The sequence below is a fragment of the Trachemys scripta genome, chromosome 7 (genome assembly GCF_013100865.1).
Source record: "Trachemys scripta elegans isolate TJP31775 chromosome 7, CAS_Tse_1.0, whole genome shotgun sequence".
Classification (NCBI taxonomy): Eukaryota; Metazoa; Chordata; order Testudines; family Emydidae; genus Trachemys; species Trachemys scripta.
In genome coordinates, this window is record NC_048304.1 from 73771887 (window position 1) to 73790504 (window position 18618).

At 42.1% G+C, this 18618-nt stretch overlaps 1 protein-coding gene across 24 annotated transcripts in view; it reads right to left on the reverse strand.

Moving 5' to 3' along the window:
• The window catches only part of LDB3 (LIM domain binding 3), a 214824-nt gene that overhangs the window by 35323 nt on the left and 160883 nt on the right, over nucleotides 1–18618 (reverse strand). For 23 of the 24 annotated variants that reach the window (XM_034777357.1, XM_034777369.1, XM_034777380.1 and 20 more), the window contains 2 exons: nucleotides 10037–10084; nucleotides 5252–5391 (listed from right to left, as the gene is read on the reverse strand). In XM_034777357.1, the coding sequence (XP_034633248.1) occupies nucleotides 5252–5391; nucleotides 10037–10084 (188 nt within the window). The remainder of the gene's footprint in view (nucleotides 1–5251; nucleotides 5392–10036; nucleotides 10085–18618) is intronic. The other variant, XM_034777359.1, reaches the window with a different exon arrangement.

The following is an 18618-nucleotide window of genomic DNA, read 5'->3' on the forward strand; positions in this document are numbered from 1 at the left end:
GGTGAATCATGTCACAATCACTGAAATACACTGGCTGGAGAACTGGTGCAAAATGACAGTCATGAATGTCCATAACTTGCTTTGAGTTCTCGCAAGATAATTATAACTTTTCAGTCATTCATCATTTCATCTTGAAAGCCAGGATTCCGTGCAAAATATTTTCCCCTATAAAAACAAGTTGGCATTATTATAATTGTCATCACTATCTGCTAGGAATGATTTCACTGACCTTGGGATTCCAGCCATTCTGATGAGGAAGGAATAGTTTATTGACCTTATAGTTTTCAAACATCTTCCCAGCTCATCCGGAATGTTAGTCTGACCTTTGTAGCCCTTCACATACAAATTCACCTTTGATTTTTATTTATTTCACTAGCCTTCAGATCTCCAACTCCCAGTGCCATTACAAGAAATACTAGATTGAACATATAAAATGTAAAATTCACAAGATGTGTCAACAGACTGACCCAACTAACCCATATCCTGTTAAAAAAACAACTCTTATAATGATTCAGTCACTCAACTTTTAAACACCCTGTGCCTGTCCAATAGCGCAAAAGAAAGGATAAGCTTTATTTTCTCTGATATATGGAAATAGGGAAACTATTCATATAACTGCTATTACAAGAAGTTGAGTCCTTGCTTCCACAGGCCTTAGCTAATTCTCACCTTCCTACTCACATTCAGGGTTGCAGTTAAGCTCAACAAACAATTTTCTCAGGGAAAAAAAAAGACTAGCTTCCAAAGTATCAGGGCATAGGTTCGCTTATTTAGGCTCAGATACTTTACTCTCTTAGACCCTATATTGGTCTGTGCACTGACCTATCCACTTGTTCTGCATGTTCTGAATTTAAAATACCGCTGGAAAGAAACTAACAAATGCAATTACCACCTGAGGTTTTTTGATCCAATGCATCATTATTGTTAGTTGTCATAACAGTTTTCTGATAGCAAACACAATTTATTATTAGTAGTAATCATTTACATTGTGAAAGCACCTAGAGGCCTCAGACACTTCAGGACCCCATTGTTCTAGGTACTGTACAAACATCTGGTAAATGAGAATCGCTGCTCCAAAGAAGCAGTCCTCACACTTGACACTGTCCTCACACTTACACACAGGAAGATACAGTTCCTGCCCTGGAGAGTTTACAGCTTTAGGCCTCGATCCTGCAAACACTTACACATGACTAATTTTATACATGTGAGTAATTCTATTTGATCAAAGGAGTTAAAAGGAAAGATCTCCTTTATCTTTTACTGTTCTCAATTATCTCACTGCTTTGTGGAATAAAGGATTGGCCTATAGATTGCTCTGTACTAATCTAAAAAATCCAGGCACTGTCCTAGTCTAAAAAATCACAGATGAAAGAGAGCTAGGTATTTCCTGCCACCTAGTGTCGTTCATAGAGAACAACAATCCTCACTTCTTGTAAAAAGGGGTTATGATATTTGAAAAAATTATTTCTGTTCAACACCAGGAGATGTGCAAAGTATGCTTTTCCCAGAGCCATCAAACAAGGCAATCAGCTAGCATCATAACAGTGCTTTGAGGGATTAGCATGGATTAGTGGCCACCCGTCTGGTTTGAAATACAGCCTCTTATTAGTAATAGCCCACATAAGCTAGATCCTCAGCTGATGTAAACTGGTGTAATTCCATTGAAATCAATATCAATTTATGCCAGATGAGGATCTAGTCACATACTTTCATTTTGAAAAACAGACTTGGTCATCTTGCACAACCATGCTGATGGCAGGCTTGTATAAACCTTCTTGGGTTTGGTTTTCTAGGGAGAGATTACATATACTGTAACACTGATGGGTATTTTGATCTGAGGGTAATTGCTGATAATAGTCTCTTAGATCCCAATTCAGCAAAGTGTATAAGCACATGCCTAACTTTAAGTACATGAGTAATCCCATTGACTTCAAAGGCATTAGTCACATGCTTGAAGTTAAACAGGTTTTTATGGAACCTAGATGAATCAGAGCCTTAACATATACATAATTAAATAGACTCCCAAAGGCGCCCAGAGGTTGGGATGGGCACAATTTTGTTTAGAGTACTAGGAATCTGAATAAATAAATTACAAAAACTAGAAAATGCCTTATGGTATGTACAGACACAATAGTTAGATATTTTAAAAGTGAATCTCACACTTTGGAAAGGTGTCAGATTGACAACTCAGGGAAATGAACTCTTATTTATCCTTGGTACAGCCTTAGTACTGGCAGCCGATAGTGCAAGCTTTCTCACATTGTCACCAATGTAATCCTTTTTTGAGCTAGTGAAACCACTTCTACAGGACAAAGAATAGTTTGATATCTATTCAATTTATAGCTGCTAATTAGAACCAATTGTGCTGATGGTTTTGGCAACATATATTTCTTGATTCTAAGAACTGGGCTAAGATCAGAAATTCATTCCACATAGGAAAAAAGATTTGTATTGGCTTTTGGCTCTTCAGTAATATAAATTACTAGAAGCAAAGAGGACAGATGTCTCAATCTGAACGTCACAATCCTGGGTTGCCTAATTACATAATGCCCTGGCATCCTACTGACTGCCCTCACAATGCCAATTATCTCTAGTTTTCTTTATTCTAGAGTCTCAACCACTGCAGCTGAGGAGGGGAAATATTGCTGCACAATGTTTTGTTGCTTTTTTTTTTTTCTGCAGAAGAAACTTATGACAAGGATGAGATTTGGAATACTGTGGGGCTAGCTAAAAGGCTGCAAGTGGCAGATGGGCATGATGAACAAATAACTCCCTCCAAACACCTAATCTTCTTCAAGGGACTGGCATCTCCCAAAGCCTCAGTGTGCTGCAAATCCTGCTAATAGTCTCCACTGTCTCACCCTTGCATGCGGTGGACTGTAGAAAATGAAGTCAGAGAACCAAGTCGCTATAATGGGAGTGTGGCTCTGTAAATTAGGGCTTGTCTACATTACTCACTGGATCGATGGTCTCCTGCCTGTAGTGTCAATTTATATCCAGAAATGTAGTCTCTAGTTGCTACCACATTAAGTAGCAGCAATATGTTGTAGAGTGACTACAATAAATTGCCTTTGGTCTAAACTCTATTATTTTCTAACACATGTTAAATATAAACTCTCTTGCATCTGAAACCTTTTTGGGGGTTGATTCATAAGATCTTAAAATATCTCCTTGTGATTATTCTCAAGCTCCTACCAGTGGAGGGTGCTTTCTGCCAGGGTTATCACAATTTGCATTTTCCTCTTTTTTTTCCTCTCTAACATATCATGAATATTCTGAATGTCGGTTCTGAATTCCTCCTGCCCTCTAGGGGACACTATGCTCCTGTAGTATCCATGGAATAATATACATAGACAATATGAAGATCTAAAATAAGTACATTGTGTCCAGAGACACATGCAAGGCCTGATTTTCAAAGTGGGCATTTTAAGTCTGCAATTAGGGGCAATGATGCACAAAGACAGAATTGCAAAAGAAGTGCCCAGGGCAATGGAAAATAAAGGCATCCCTCTGCCCAACTGAATACCTAATTTAGGGCCCAAACCTGCCAGCAATGGCTTATGAAACTCATTTACATTAATGGAAGTCCTGAGTACTCAGGCTTTGCAGGATTAGGTCACCCAGGACCCTAACTGAGCACCCAGTCTATCATCAGATTTCCCAGAGATGTTTTAGGTATCCTCTTCTCTGTGCTCTCATCTCTATTATAGGAATAGATTCACTTTTCCTTGAAAAAAATTATGGGGGGTCCTTGTTCTCCTTTGTGGGACAGCAGTAACCCCCATTGGCTTCAATGGGAATTATTCCTATCCAGTAGTGAGGAAATATGGACTGGCATATGTAACTAAAAACAAAATTAGTAGAAGTTTAAAGCTTTATTGTTAATGATGTTGAGACCAATGATGAAAGTTCCTTTAATATGTCAGCTATTAGCTGGGTTATGTCACATCTATACCTTCCCATGCAGGGCTGGCTCCAGGTTTTCTGCCGCCCCAAGTGGCACACACACACAAAAAAAAAAAAGTGCTGCGGCAGCGCGATAGCGCTGCTCCACTCTTCGGCGGCAATTCGGCGCAGGTCCTTCGCTCCGAGAGGGACTGAGGGACCCGCTGCCAAATTGCCGCCGAAGACCCAGACGTGCCGCCCCAATAGCGGCCAGAGTGCCGCCCCTTGGTATTGGCCGCCCCAAGCACCTACTTCTTTAGCTGGAGCCGGCCCTGTTCCCATGAGAGCTTTTTGCCTCTCTTAGCCTCTGAATTTAAGATACCTTCTCTCCTCTCTCAGAACTTTAGAATGGATGAGGATACTGGACTCTTGGGATTTACAGGCAGATTTGGCAGATTTTTCTTATTTACTTAGATTGCAAGATATAAAGCATCCTTGAAGCACACTTGCTAAGACTACAATATGTTTATTTGTTAACTGAATTAAGCATGTGTTACTAGGATGGCTAGGGATAGAATTTTTTATTGGTAAGTATGTTTAGATTTTTATGTCCTTATTGTTTAATTTGTGCAATCTGGGTTACACATATTTGGTCACGGTTGGTTTTGGAGGTTTGCGGTCGATTTGCTCCACTTATAACACATTAATACAAAGGAAATTTAAACAACAGTTAACACATTTTCTAAATAAGTTTATAATCAAATATATACCCCTCACTAATTGGATTTGCAGGGAATGGGGAGCAAAGCATTGTAAACAAAGTGCTTTTCAAGAATACATCATCCCTTACACATGGAAGAAAGTTTGAGAAGCTTGATTCATGGCCTTACCTATTTTGCAAATATACTCACACAATTTAATAGACTGTCATACCTTAAGCCATCTCTCATTTATTTCACTAACACATATAGGTGCACAGAGGGTCTAGCATTCTTAAACCCTGTTATCAATATTCAAGTGCACATAAGTTCCCTTGTTGCTTATTGGGTGCACAGATTGTGTTTTGCAGATGCATTTCAGATGCCTCGCATTGGGAAATTTAGATCACTTTGGTTTCTTGTTAACCCCCTTCTTTCTCCTCCCCTAAGTCCCTTCCTTCGGACAGTGTCTTCTAAGCAGAATACAAACCCAACATAATTCAGAAGTCACAATATTAGGGTGGATTTGAAATTAGGTAGAATAAGCTCACTCATTTCTAACATGACCAACAGAATTTGGTCCTTTGTGTGTAAAAAGGCCTTGCATTTTCTGCATAAAATGCTACTGGACATTGGTATAGACCCTTTCACCTTTTTGAAATCCTTACCTGGCTGGTAGACAGAGGGCCTTATGCTAGCAGTAGTGACAACTCTTGGTTTTGGAGCAGGAACTGGACTTTCACTGTAGCCTGAGGAAGAAGCGGTACCCTGGGAAACCGGTGTTGATGTATAGGACTGGCCCGTACCTCTAAAAGCAAAGCAAAGCTGTGAGCAATTTTCCAGACATCAAGAGCCACAGATTAAGAAATCAAGAGATTTGTCAGCTTCCATACCATCCCAATGGATGCTTCCTTAACGGCACAGAGAGAAGAATGTGAGATTCATTAGTCTTTGTAGCCATCATAGATGATGAAGGCAGCCAGTGCATCCCCCATCACTGGCATTTTAATGACTGCTTTAAAAATAAATTTAATGAGCGAAAAAAGAGCCTGCTGTCAGTATCTTTAACACTGGCACCTTTACAGAATCAATCCCTTTGGTTGGGAAAACTAGCAAAATAGGAGACCTAATCAATCTCTAGTTTTGGGTGTGACCAACTGCAGGAAGATCCCATTTAGCAGGGGTTGATCATTTCAGACGTCAGGGCTAGGCATCTGAAAATGAGATTCTTGGTCCATTTGCCTAGTGCCTACAAAGAGGCTTATCCTGGTCTCATTGAAATCAGTGGGAGTTTTGCTACAGATTTAAATGGGAGCAAAATCAAACAAAATTCAGTGATTTATACTAGTGCTATGAGAACTGGTAACCCACCTCTTTTCAGTGGGACCAAGCACTTGGCCTTTAGAAAGCAGAAAGAAAAACATATCTCATCTCTGAAACTAGCCCCTTTCTAGGTCTAGGCTGAGGTTTTAATCTATTCATTTATTTTTCTAATGTTTAAGTTTGGAGGGTCCCAAAAGCCTCTGATTCTCAATCCAGGAGCATAGGGGAGATATCATGTAAGTAGAAATTTCTTTGAAAGATTCCAAATAGCAGCAGCGAGGGATTTCAATGAGGAAAATCACCCCTGAGGAGTTTATCTCCACACATAGGTGCTGGAACTAGGGGTGCTGCCACACCCCCTGGCTTGAAGTCGTTTCCATCACATACAGGGTTTACAGTTTGGTTCAATGGCTCTCAGCACCTCTATAAAAATTGTTCCAGCACCTGTGTCTCCAGCACTTTCTTATGGTTCAGGTAATAAACCTGAAGGCATGTCTACACTTACTGGGGATCAACACTGCTGCGATCGATGCAGTGGGGGTCGATTTAGCGGGTCTACTGAAGACCTGTTAATCGTCCACAGAGTGCTCCCCAGTCAACTCCAGTACTCCACTGTAACGAGAGGAGTAAGATAAGTTGACAGGAGACCGTCTCCCATCGACACAGCATGGTGTAGACACTGCAGTAAGTCAACCTAAGCTACGTTGACTCCAGCTACGTAACTGGAGTAGCGTAACTTAGGTCAACTTACCCCAGTAGTGTAGACAAGGCCTCAGTTTGATAACAGTAAACAACAGAATTATTTGTAGCTTGGATTTACTGGTCTTCATACTTGCAAACTTTTTACTTTAATTAAATGAGTTGAATGCAATTTAGTCTGGAGAACTGAGCACTGGACTTGAAGCAACATCCACTTACTTCAGAGAGGTCTTGTGAGGCATTCATTAACTAAATATTGCAACGTCCTATCAGTATACTGGGATATAAGATCAATTTTTATTAGGACAGCCAGTAAAATAAGTAGGAATAAGAATTTCTGGTTCCCAGGCCTATGCTCAATCGATCTCCTTGACCATGCTGTTTTTAAGAAACATATAAAATATTTGATTACCTCAAAAGTAGATACATTTCACTGAAGAACATTTTACATGGCAAATATTTTGCCCTACTCTACTTGTGCTATAAGACCAGATTATCAAAAGTGTGGATGCAGCTGTGTGGGTGCACAAATTCAGATACATTCACACAATACCTTATTTTGTACACACACCCAACCTCTAATGTTTATATTTAAATCAGTTGTTAACATGGGGATTAGTGTGCATGCACGTAAGTACATACACACCTATACTTTTTGGTGGTCTTGAATGTTGCACAAGTGTAGGTTTTGGGGATTTATTTTATTAGGTGCTTTTAAAGGAAAATGGGATGCTGGGGGAGAGATGTCTGAGCCATGGGAATCAGTGAGAGGAAAAGATGAAACCAGATACATGTATTCTAATTCCCTGCTCCCACTGCACTTGCAGAGGAGTGTCTCCAGGGGAGGGGTAGAGCTTGTGGCTAGCTTCAGTGGCTTGTCTTCAATTGTTTGACAGAATAAGGGCTCTCAGACAACTTCCATGGTTCTTTGATTCTGCAGCCCCTAGAGCTCACTCTAACATAGGGTGACTTCTCTGGTTCAGGTGCAAGAGTTCAGGGATGTTCCTGATACCTCAGAAGGAGTCCCAAGAGCTACAGTAGTACCAGAAGGATCTACAGCTGTCCACTTGCAAATGTTCAGCTATATCTACTCAAGCAATCTGGTCATCTGGAGATGATTTCCCTGCTCTACCCCAGACCATGCTTGCTGAACAGTATTTACAATCAAGGGCTGCTGCCCATCCCACTCTTCACATGATTTTTCCAGATGCTCTATCAGATTACTTGGCCATGTACATGGTACTCCAATCACTTAGCTCTAGGTCTCCTTCCCCTCTGCTGAGCAAGTAGCCTCCAAGCAGGTAAAGAGCCCTTGTTCCTCTATATACTGTGGAAGAGGGAATAGGCTGCAGATTCTCCAGTTTATTCAAGCCCCAATTCTACCACTACCAGAGAGTCAGGGATCAAATGAGACAGAAAACTTGCCTTGGGAAGGAGTAAAAAGGAAAACAAACAAAGGAAAAGAAGAAGCGCAGAGGAGAAGAAGCAGAAGTCAGCAGATGTTGAGGTTTACGCTCTGCAACAAGCACAGCAATCCATACAGGAAGAGTAATTAAACCCTTGCTGGGGCTAAACAGTTCCCTTGCTTTCCTCAACGCCATGCTTGCTTTATAAACTCCTATTTTTTCCTTCAATCCTACTATTTCATTGAGCCTCACACAAGGAGGATCCCCCAAGGTCTAGTTCAGACTCTTATCCACATCTGCTGCAGGATAGGGGTTCTGACCATTGAGGCCTTGTCTACACTAGAAAGGTTTTGACAGTAAACATAAAAGGGTATAGTATCGGGGGGTAGCCGTGTTAGTCTGTATCAACAAAAACAACAAGGAGTCCGGTGGCACCTTAAAGACTAACTTCGCAAACCCTTCTATTGGAGACACAACTTATACTGGGGAAAAAGACAGCTTTTGCCCATCTAGCTTATATCAGTTCTCTGAATAAAATAAGAAATAAGACTTTTCCCCCCTGATATTACTGTGTTTACACATTCCTAAGTGTCCTAGCTGTGCCAACGTAACTTAAGTGTAAACATGGCCTGAATTTGGTTCCATTGTGCCATGGAGAATATGAGGCGTTGATTTTGACAAACTATTCTCATGAGTTTGTGTTTACTGTGGACTCTGCTGTATTGTGCCACAATTTTGTAACGATGAAAGATGCTCTCAACAACACATGAAACTGTTCATATTTACAGTTATTTCTTGTTGCTGTCCCCTCTTTAGTGTCTTATGCCAATAGCTGCCAGCTGCACGGGACTTCAGTTGGAGAACAGTGAGAACTCACACAGAATCATTGCTCTTTTTTGTATTCCATACAGAATGACTAAAAAAACCCAACCTAAATACCTTATAAACAGTGTCCATTTAATCCAATATTGACACCAATGTTTTGAAATGTAAGAGCTTATGGGACTCTGTTTTAGTGGCATCCTGAGGTTACTGGAAACAATTCAGTGACAGATTTGGCCTTATGTGATGATTTCAAAAGGTGATTGGCTAAAATATACACTATCTGAAGATCTTTTATTACTCTAAGCCTTATTATTCAAAGGGAAAACAGTTACACAAGAAATCAGTGCAACATACTTACTTTTAAAGAATCTGATCAACACTTGCTATGTAGTGTAGGAAATTATAAATTACATTTATTATAAAACCATATCTGAAATTCTAGTGTACCTGCCATTGCTGAGTATGTTCTAGTCTCAAACACCTGGGTTCATTGGTAAAGACCCTTTTTAGGACTCTAAATTTGCAAAATGCATTAGGACTGCTTGTTTGTTACTTATGTATTTCTCAATGTCTATAGCACTTTGAAACACTGCCCTAGATTTCCTTGTACTTCTAGGAAACTGGTGTCTGCTAGAGAGAAAATAAATTGTAGTAAATAAAAAAATTGTCTCCAAACAAAGAACAACAGCACCACTGAGTTCAATAACTAACTAGGGAACTGTTTAAAAAGACAACCAAAGTGGGGATGCAGATTAGATTTAACAATGGAGAGGAAAAGACTCCTGTAAGAGAAATAAAGCATTGAGCTACATCATTAAGGGTTTTAGTCAAGCTAAATCAGCTTTGGAAAGATTTACCAGCTGTAATTTCTGCCGCAGAAAGTAAATAGTGGTTAAGCAGGTGACAAAAGATATCCTGAGGACTGAAGATGGTTTAAAGGAACAGTAAAATGATAACATCTCTGAAAGGCACTGAAAGTGCCCAATCTTAACCGAATGGATCTGTAACAGACAATAACGTGAGAGGCAATGAATTAAATACTACGTTTGAAAACTGTTAGTCATCAGGAAAAGAAGAGAGGAGACATTTTTAATAAGATCACTTTTAGGTTAATAGTTCACTAGAAGTCTACTAGTAGCATTAAATTGGTGTGTTAAATACTTTTAATGTGTAGTAGCTGCAAAAGATAATATTTTATACCTCTTTTTTGACTGGTAGCTGATGGAGGTGGAAGAATGCCGGTTGAAGCTAAAATAAGACAAAAGTTTGTGTTTTTATGCAAAAGAAAATGTCATTTGAAATTGAGAACCAAATATATCAGGATAATTAGGGAATCTTATCCTACAATGAGTTTCCTTATGAAAAGGAAGTACATACTATATTCAATAAGCAGTATGTTGAGGCACATTAAAATACATGACATGCACTACTTTTCATCTGGGTTACAAAAACAATGTTTAACTGGTATTGAGCCAAATCCTGCTCATCTTACTCGGGCTACAAACCACACTACAGCCTTAATAAGGTGAGGACAATTTGATTCATTGACTAAAATGCCCCATAAATCACTAGCTCATAAATTGGTGTTAATTCTTTAGTTGTAGGATTTTAGTTCTGCAATTAAAGAGACAGTTTGCTTTGACATTCACTAAATACTAACACAAAGAAAAAAGGTACATTTGCTTTGTTTCAGTGTCCACAAATCTGGATACTACTAAGTAAGTTGCACAAAATCTTAGTAATGTGAACCTTGAATTGAAACATCACTTCTTAACTTGGGAGCTCAGCTCCACCTTAATTGTGGTGAGGCAAACAGCTGTCCCATAATAAAGAGAAGTGGCAACATAAATGAAACCACAGCATCAAGCTACTACCCCCAACTTTTCCCTGATTATTTTCAACCCTGCGCTTTCCCCTGGTTATTTTCAACCCAGACAGCATTTTTCTGTTGGTGGAACTGTAAAGGATAAAAATACAGGGATCAGCCTACAGAGATAACACTTAAAAGTCTATGGAAGATTTGATCTTGTGAAATGATGGATGTATTTTTATAAAATGTTAAAAAAATGAATGACAACAGACTTGTCCATTGGATTCATGTCAAAGTCAAGCTATATATTACGGGTGAAATCCTGAGTCTGTTATAATCAATAGGAGTTCTGCAACTGTCTTCAATGGGGTCAAGATTTCACCCTATATCTCTAAAATGTTATTGAACTAGGTATTTAGTCAACTATGCTTTAAAGTTTAAACCTTGTGAGGCTGTGAAAAAGGCTGTGAAAAAGTCAAGTTAACATTACAGGCTTTAAAATAAGGGGAAAATATGATCAAGCAACAATTAATGACAGGTTCCAAAATAATTCTGTAATCCCTTCCCCTGAAAATATTTCTTCAGGAACACAGTGTGTTTTAACTAAAGGGAAGCCATTAAAGAAACTGATTTACTTCAGTATCAGAGGGGTAGCCGTGTTAGTCTGAATCTGTAAAAAGCAACAGAGGGTCCTGTGGCACCTTTGAGACTAACAGAAGTANCTGATACAATCTCCCGCTCCATCCTGAGCAGCCGCCTTATTGCATGTGTCTCCAATTGATGGCCCCTGCATAGAAACAGTAATGATTATTGTTATCAGCGCAGAGTAGCCTATGGTGGCTGTTGCTTTTTACTCCCCTCCAACATTATGGGCTCTGTTCCTATCAGGCATTAATTGATTACTTCTGACTTACTCTGCTTTCACTCTCCCGTCCTTCACTCCCCCAGCTAGTCTTCTCCAACAAACTGACTTACATCAAGTATCAGAGGGGTAGCCGTGTTAGTCTGAATCTGTAAAAAGCAACAGAGGGTCCTGTGGCACCTTTGAGATTAACAGAAGTACTGGGCTCAGATGCAAGACTTGCATCTGAAGAAGTGAGGTTCTTACCCACGAAAGCTTATGCTCCCAGTACTTCTGTTAGTCTCAAAGGTGCCACAGGACCCTCTGTGATTTACTTCACTTAGATCAGATTTCATTAGTTAGGGACATTGATTAAGAAGTTCCATGCTCCCACACATATGTCTTGGGAGGTTTGTTTTAAGTATCCAGGGAAAATCCATTGGACTGGATTAGGCAACATGGAAAAATCTCACTCCCAGTGTGGCTGAGTAATTTTGTGCAAGAAGTTGAGGAGAAGGCTCTTCTAAGAGAAATTAGGTCTGTCCCAGATTTAAGACTGGGTTGAAAAATTCTATTAAACTGGTAGAATGGACTAGATCGTCCCACAATGGCAGCAGCAAAGTTATTACTACCAGCAACTTCTTTTTTCTCTGAAGGTTTAGGGAAAATATTTTTTTAAATGGTTGCCCAAAGTTGGTTTTCTAGGTCCATATTTTAGCACCTAAATAAGTTGCCTTGTTTTTAAATGGGAGCTGCTGTATGTTTAGTTTTTTAAAAGACCAGGCTTCTTATCTAGGTGCCAAAATATGGACTTAGGAGTCCAATTATAGGCATCCATTTTAAAAAATCTTTACCATGCTCCTGAATAGACAGTTTATAACAAAAGAAACAAGAAGGTTTCTATGTAAAGAGAAAGAATCCAACTCCAGCTACATTTCAGCCCTCTGACCACTAGTATGGAGCTCTATCCCTTCAGAGTCCTCTTCACCTGTGACTATCAGGAAACTAATTTTATATAGTTCATCTGAAGTTCCAGTTAGCTCTTCAATCTCCAGACCTGCTGCATTACTGCACCTTCTACATCTACGGGAGATCTGACCTGGGAGTGTACCCCTTGCCTGCTGATAACAACATGAGGCCTTAGAACTTTGTCACTTCTTGCTGTTCCATTTTGAGTGCAAATTAAGATTTCAGGGCACTAACATATCCAACTTCTTGGTGTAGCCCTCTTTGGATCCCCTGGCTTGGGCTCAGATAATTGATTGTGGCAAGCTGCAATTCTGTATATGCTAATTTAAATAATTGTTTTTTTCAATGTTCAATTGTTTTTAAATAGCGTGAGGAGGGTATCATGGTCCATGATGCTATTGAGAAACAGAAAGAGGTAGTTAAGTGGTAAGGGAGTTTATACGTGCTCAAGGCAAACTCTCTTGCTCTCATTTACTGATTAAGTTCCCAACCTTCAAACTGCTACATGAACTGGCAGACACTTTTGCCTATGTAGAATTCAGTGGGGCTGCACATGAACATGTGCACATGTGCATATCTATTTGGAGGAACAAGGATTTAAGAGTGCTTCCTAAATCTAAATGAAAAGAGATATGGCTAGAAGGGAAATGGAAAAAGGATAAAATAAAACACACTAATCAGTTTATATTTAAAGGTTGAATTGGTTATGCAATTAATGTGATCACAATGGTGTCTAGATCTTTAATTACTAATTAGTTGTTGCTATATATATTATATTAAAATCTTATATAGTTAGCATGTGATTTGTAGTTTTGAGAGTGGTTACCTATAATTTTCCAGGCACAAATGGATACAGTTCATTTTGAACCAGAATATATTAATCAAAAAGTTAATTGTGCAACTAAAGATTATGGAAAGTACCATGGACAGTGAAAGACATCTAACAGTTACCAATCTGTCAGAATAATTGTCACACAGGTATTCATGACAGAAAAATTCAATTATCATGTTTCAAATTGAAAAGCATCTTTGCTGGGATTTACAAAATGTTAGTCTGATTTCAGGGATCTACACAAAGGAGTAGTTGCAGTTTCTTGATGATCTACCTTTTAAAAAGTATATGCACATAATCAGCTAAAGAGCCATTATGTGAAACCCCACCTTCATTCTTCCTGAAAATCCTAATTTCAGGAATTTTACATGACAATCTATAATTTTAAAGTTCTGTTTTTCAAAAGTTCTTAAACAGCTATTATTTAAATAATGCTCTATTTTAAAACCCCTTTAGTGCATATATACATGATAGGAAGTAATGCAGAAGAGCTAACACTGCTGCCATCATAGTCTTCTAGGAGAATATTTTTCTTTTATCATTTAGCTTTTATTAGTCTTTTTTTTAAACACTAAACTTTAAAAATCCTCCTGCACACAAGTCAATGAGAATTTTGTCTAAGTAAGGATGGCAGGATCAGACCCAAGGAATTTAACACACTAACACTGTTGTATTTAGATACCAAAATCGGAAACCAACAAAAACAAAAAACAAAATCTAAAAACTACCATTATTGTCCCTGAACCCGTACATTGAGATAGTGGGGGGGGGGGGGTCTTAGATCAGTGTGTTCTCATTACAATGTATGCTGGTACACTGCCAAAACTCAGCAACCCAAGTTAAAGACAGTGTGTCATCTTTTAACATTTTGATCTCTGACACAAATTAACATTATGTACACAAAGTGGGCCTGATTCTCCTCTCACATACACCATGTCAATGGACATCAACGGACATCAATGGACTTATAGCTGGTTTGCACCAGTATGAGAGGCTCCTGGTGCTTTGGTTTGGTTTGTTGAGAGTCACAATGCTGACAGTGAAGTTGATTCCAAAACACTATCGGACAAGCAAATGTGGATAAATTAAAAAGCGAAATAATAAAAGAACAACATAATGATAATAAGCAGCCTATCACTGTATTCGTGTACAAATGTCTAGCATTAATGTGACAAAATGTAAAAAAGAAAGAAAAAGCTAGTTAGTCAATGACATTTCAAGAGAAACAATTACATTTTGATTTGGGAGTTTCTCAACAAATTGTGTAATGCTAATTGAGCCCAAGAGTTTACAGCTTTCTGATTTATCCTATGCTTTCACTCCAGAGCATGATACTGTTTAGGAGCATAACTTTATTCGACTGATTGTTACTTAAAAATAAATCAGGAAGATGGCAAAATAATAAAACATTCATAGGAAAAACTGAAGTTAAAAAAGATAATTGTCTGCAGTGCAACTACTCCTAGGATCTTATATAAGGGATAGTGCTATCATACAGTGACCAGACATTTAGAATGGACACAGGCAATTAACAGCACCCCATCCTGTTCAGAGTCAGTTAAAGGTCCTTATTGACTAAGGCAGGCAGTTTCATAATCATACAAACAAACTCTGAAGTGATTTTAACCAATTCCTTAAACTGGAGAACTGACAGTTTTAAAGCTTGGTGTCTTCTTTCTCTCTTTCCCTTCCCTGTATCAGAAACCTAGAAATAGAAATCAACAACGCACAACAAATCTGTCTTTTAGCCCACGTCAACCAGTAGACATGCATTTCTTATCTAAGGTTAGGCAATAAAAACAAAGTGACAACATTACAAACTGAACCCAGAAAAAGAAACATGAAGAGTGTTTGTGGTTTTATTTTTCTCCTTTCCCGCAATGTTGTTCATTTCCATTTAGATGAGATCCCTCTCATTATTTTCTTGGAGGAAAAGAGCTGGTACCAGTTTGTACGGAAAAGACAGTTACCTTTTCATAACTGGTGTTCTTCGAGATGTGTTGCTCATGTCTATTCCACAATAGGTGTGTGTGCTCGCCACGTGCACCAGTGCCGGAAGTTTTTCCCCAGCAGTACCCGTAGGGGGGGAGCGCTCCCTGCGACCGCTGGAGTGGTGCCTGCCTGGCACGGTATAAGCTGTGTACTCCCTCCACCCTCAGTTCCTTCTTGCCAGACAACTCCACCAGAGGGGAAGGAGGGTGGGATGTGGAATAGACATGAGCAACACATCTCGAAGAACACCCGTTACGAAAAGATAACTGTCTTTTCTTCTGTGAGTGATTGCTCATGTGTATTTCACAATAGATGATTCCAAGCTATACCTTCTGGAGGTGGGTAGGAGTTCACAAGTTCTCGGGATGGAGTACCGCCCTGCCGAACCTGGCGTCATCCCTGGTTTGGGAGACTATTGCATAGTGCGAGGTGAACGTGTGAACCAAAGACCACATGGCGGCCCTACAAATGTCCTTTATAGGGATGTGGATCACGAAGGCAGCCGATGACGCTTGCGCCTGAGTCGAGTGCGCCCTCACAATGGGCAGCGGGGGGACACCCACCAGCTCATAACAGAAGCGGATGCACGAAGTGATCCAGCTGGAAAGCCGCGGAGTGGAAATCAGCTGGCCTCTCGTGCGCTCAGCTGAGGCGACAAACAGTTGTGAGGGCTTTCTGAATGGCTTGGTCCGCTCAAGGTAGAAAGTCAGAGCCCGCCTCACATGGAGCGTGTGGAGACAGTGCTCCTCACTAGTCATGTGAGGCTTGGGGCAGAGGACTGGTAGAAAAATGTCCTGACCCATGTGGTAGGCAGAGACCACCTCCGGGAGGAATGCGGGGTGTGGGCCGAGCTGGACCTTGTCCTTATGAAAGACTGTATACGGCGGCTTGGAAGTCAGGGCCCTGACCTCCGAGACCCACCTGGCCGATGTGATAGCAACCAGGAAGGCCACCTTCCACGAGAGGTGAGACCAGGAACACATGGCTAATGGTGCAAACGGGGGCTCCGTAAGACAAGCCAGCACCAGATTCAGGTCCCATTGTGGGACCAGGGGCTTAGAATACGGGTAAAGCCAGTCCAAACCCTTAAGGAACCGGCCGGTCATAGCATGGGAGAACACAATGTGTCCTCGCTCCAGGGGCTGGAAGGCCGATATGGCTGCCAGGTGCACTCTGACTGACAAGGGCGCCAGGCCCTGGTCCGTAAGGCGGAGGAGGTAATCAAGGATAAGCTGGATTGGGGCAGACGTTGGGGACACACCTTGGTCCGCCGCCCACCTAGAAAACTGAGACCACTTTGCCATGTAGGAGCAATGAGTAGAGAGCCATCTACTTTCGAGGAGGATGCGCTGAACCTGTTCTGAGCGTGTCCTTACCTCGCCACCTAGCCACTGAGCAGCCACGCCATAAGGTGAAGAGCTGCCAGGTTGGGGTGGAGGAGGCGGCCCTGGTCCTGAGAGAGCAGGTCCGGGCGGAGCGACAACAGCCACGGCGGAGCCACCGCCAGGCCCGAGAGGGTCCCGTACCAGTGCTGCCTGGGCCACGCCGGGGCAATGAAAAGGACCCTGGCTTTGTCCGTCTTTATTTTCTCCAGGACCCTGCTGATCAGAGGGAATGGGAGAAAGGTGTAGAGAAGCTGGCCTGACCAGGATAGGAGGCATCGGAGATAGCGCCCTTCCCTAAGCCGCCCCTGGAGCAGAACCAGGGGCATCGTCGGTTCTGTCGGGTCGCAAATAGGTCCACCTAGGGAGTTCCCCACCTTTGGAAGAGCTGGTGGACCACTTCTGGGTGTAGAGACCACTCGTGCTGAGAGGAAAAATCTCTGCTCAAGCGATCCACCCTCACGTTCTGGGCACTCGGCAGGTGAAAGGCTTTTAGGTGGATGTCATGGGCTATACAGAAGTCCCACAGACTGAGGGCTTCGTGGCAGAGGGCAGAGGATCGGGCCCCACCTTGCCTGTTGATATAGAACATTGAGGCCGTGTTGTCCATGAGGACCCTGACTACCTTGCCCTTCAGGTGCTAGTGGAAGGCCATACATGCCAGTCGCACCGTCCTGAGTTCCTTGACGTTTATATGAAGGGTGAGGTCTTGCAGAGACCACAGGCCTTGGGTCTGAAAATTCCCCACATGGGCCCCCTAGCCCAGGTCCAATGCATCGGACACCAGCTCCAACGACGGGGCCCTGTCCCTGAACGGGACCCCTTCGAGCATGTTGCTTGGGGCGGACCACCACCACAGGGAGGTGATCACCGAGTTTGGCATGGTGAAGACCTTGTCCATTCTGTCCATGGCCTGGGAGAACTTCGAGGCCAGCCAGAGCTGGAGGGGTCTGGCATGGCGGATCACATACATGCACACTGACATGTGACCTAGCAGCTGCGGGCAAGCCCTGGCTGTCATCACCGGGAACCTTGCAACCGAGCCAATGAGCCCTTTCAGGGTCTCGAACCAGTCTGGGGGGAGAGAGGTCCTGGCCGATGTTGCGTCCAGGAGCGCCCTGATAAACTCTATGTGTTGGACTGGGACTAACGTGGACTAGGTGTTGTTTACCAACAGGCCCAGGACGGTGCATGTGGACAGGAGTGCCACATGATCCCTCACCTGCGATCGGGAGGTGCCATTGACCAGCCAGTCATCCAGATAGGGGAATATCTGGACCCCCCGGCGCCTGAGGTAGGCAGCTACTACCGACATGCACTTTGTAAAGACCCTGGGGGCAGTAAACAGACCAAAAGAGAAGACCATGAATTGGTAGTGATTCTGTCCTACCACGAAACAGAGGACACGAACGTGCCCTTTGAATATGTGGATGTGGAACTACGTGTCCTGTAGATCGAGGACAGAGTACCAGTCCCCAGGATCCAGGGAGGGGATGATGGAGGCCAGAGAAACCATGCGGAACTTGAGTTTCACCATGTACTGGTTCAGGCCTCGCAGGTCCATGATGGGCCTGAGCCCCCTTTTGGCCTTCGGGATAAGGAAATACCGGGAGTAATACCCCTTGCCCATGAACTCCTTGGGCACCGCCTCTATCGCTCCTAGTTCCAGGAGCCGCCCAACCTCCTGCTCGAGCAGAGCCTCATGCGATGGGTCCCCCAAGAGGGACGGAGGCAGGGGGTGGTTGGGCAGGGAGGAGATAAACTGAAGGGTGTAACCTCGGGAGATGGTGTTGAGGACCCATCGGTCTGAGGTGAGCTGCGATCATTCCCGGAGGAAAGCACACAACTGGTTGGAAAAAGGGAGCTTTACTGGGGCTGGATCCCTGCTGAGAACTGGCGGGGTACCCCTGAGCATCCCATCAAAAATGATTTTTACCCGCCTGCTTGCCCTTAGAG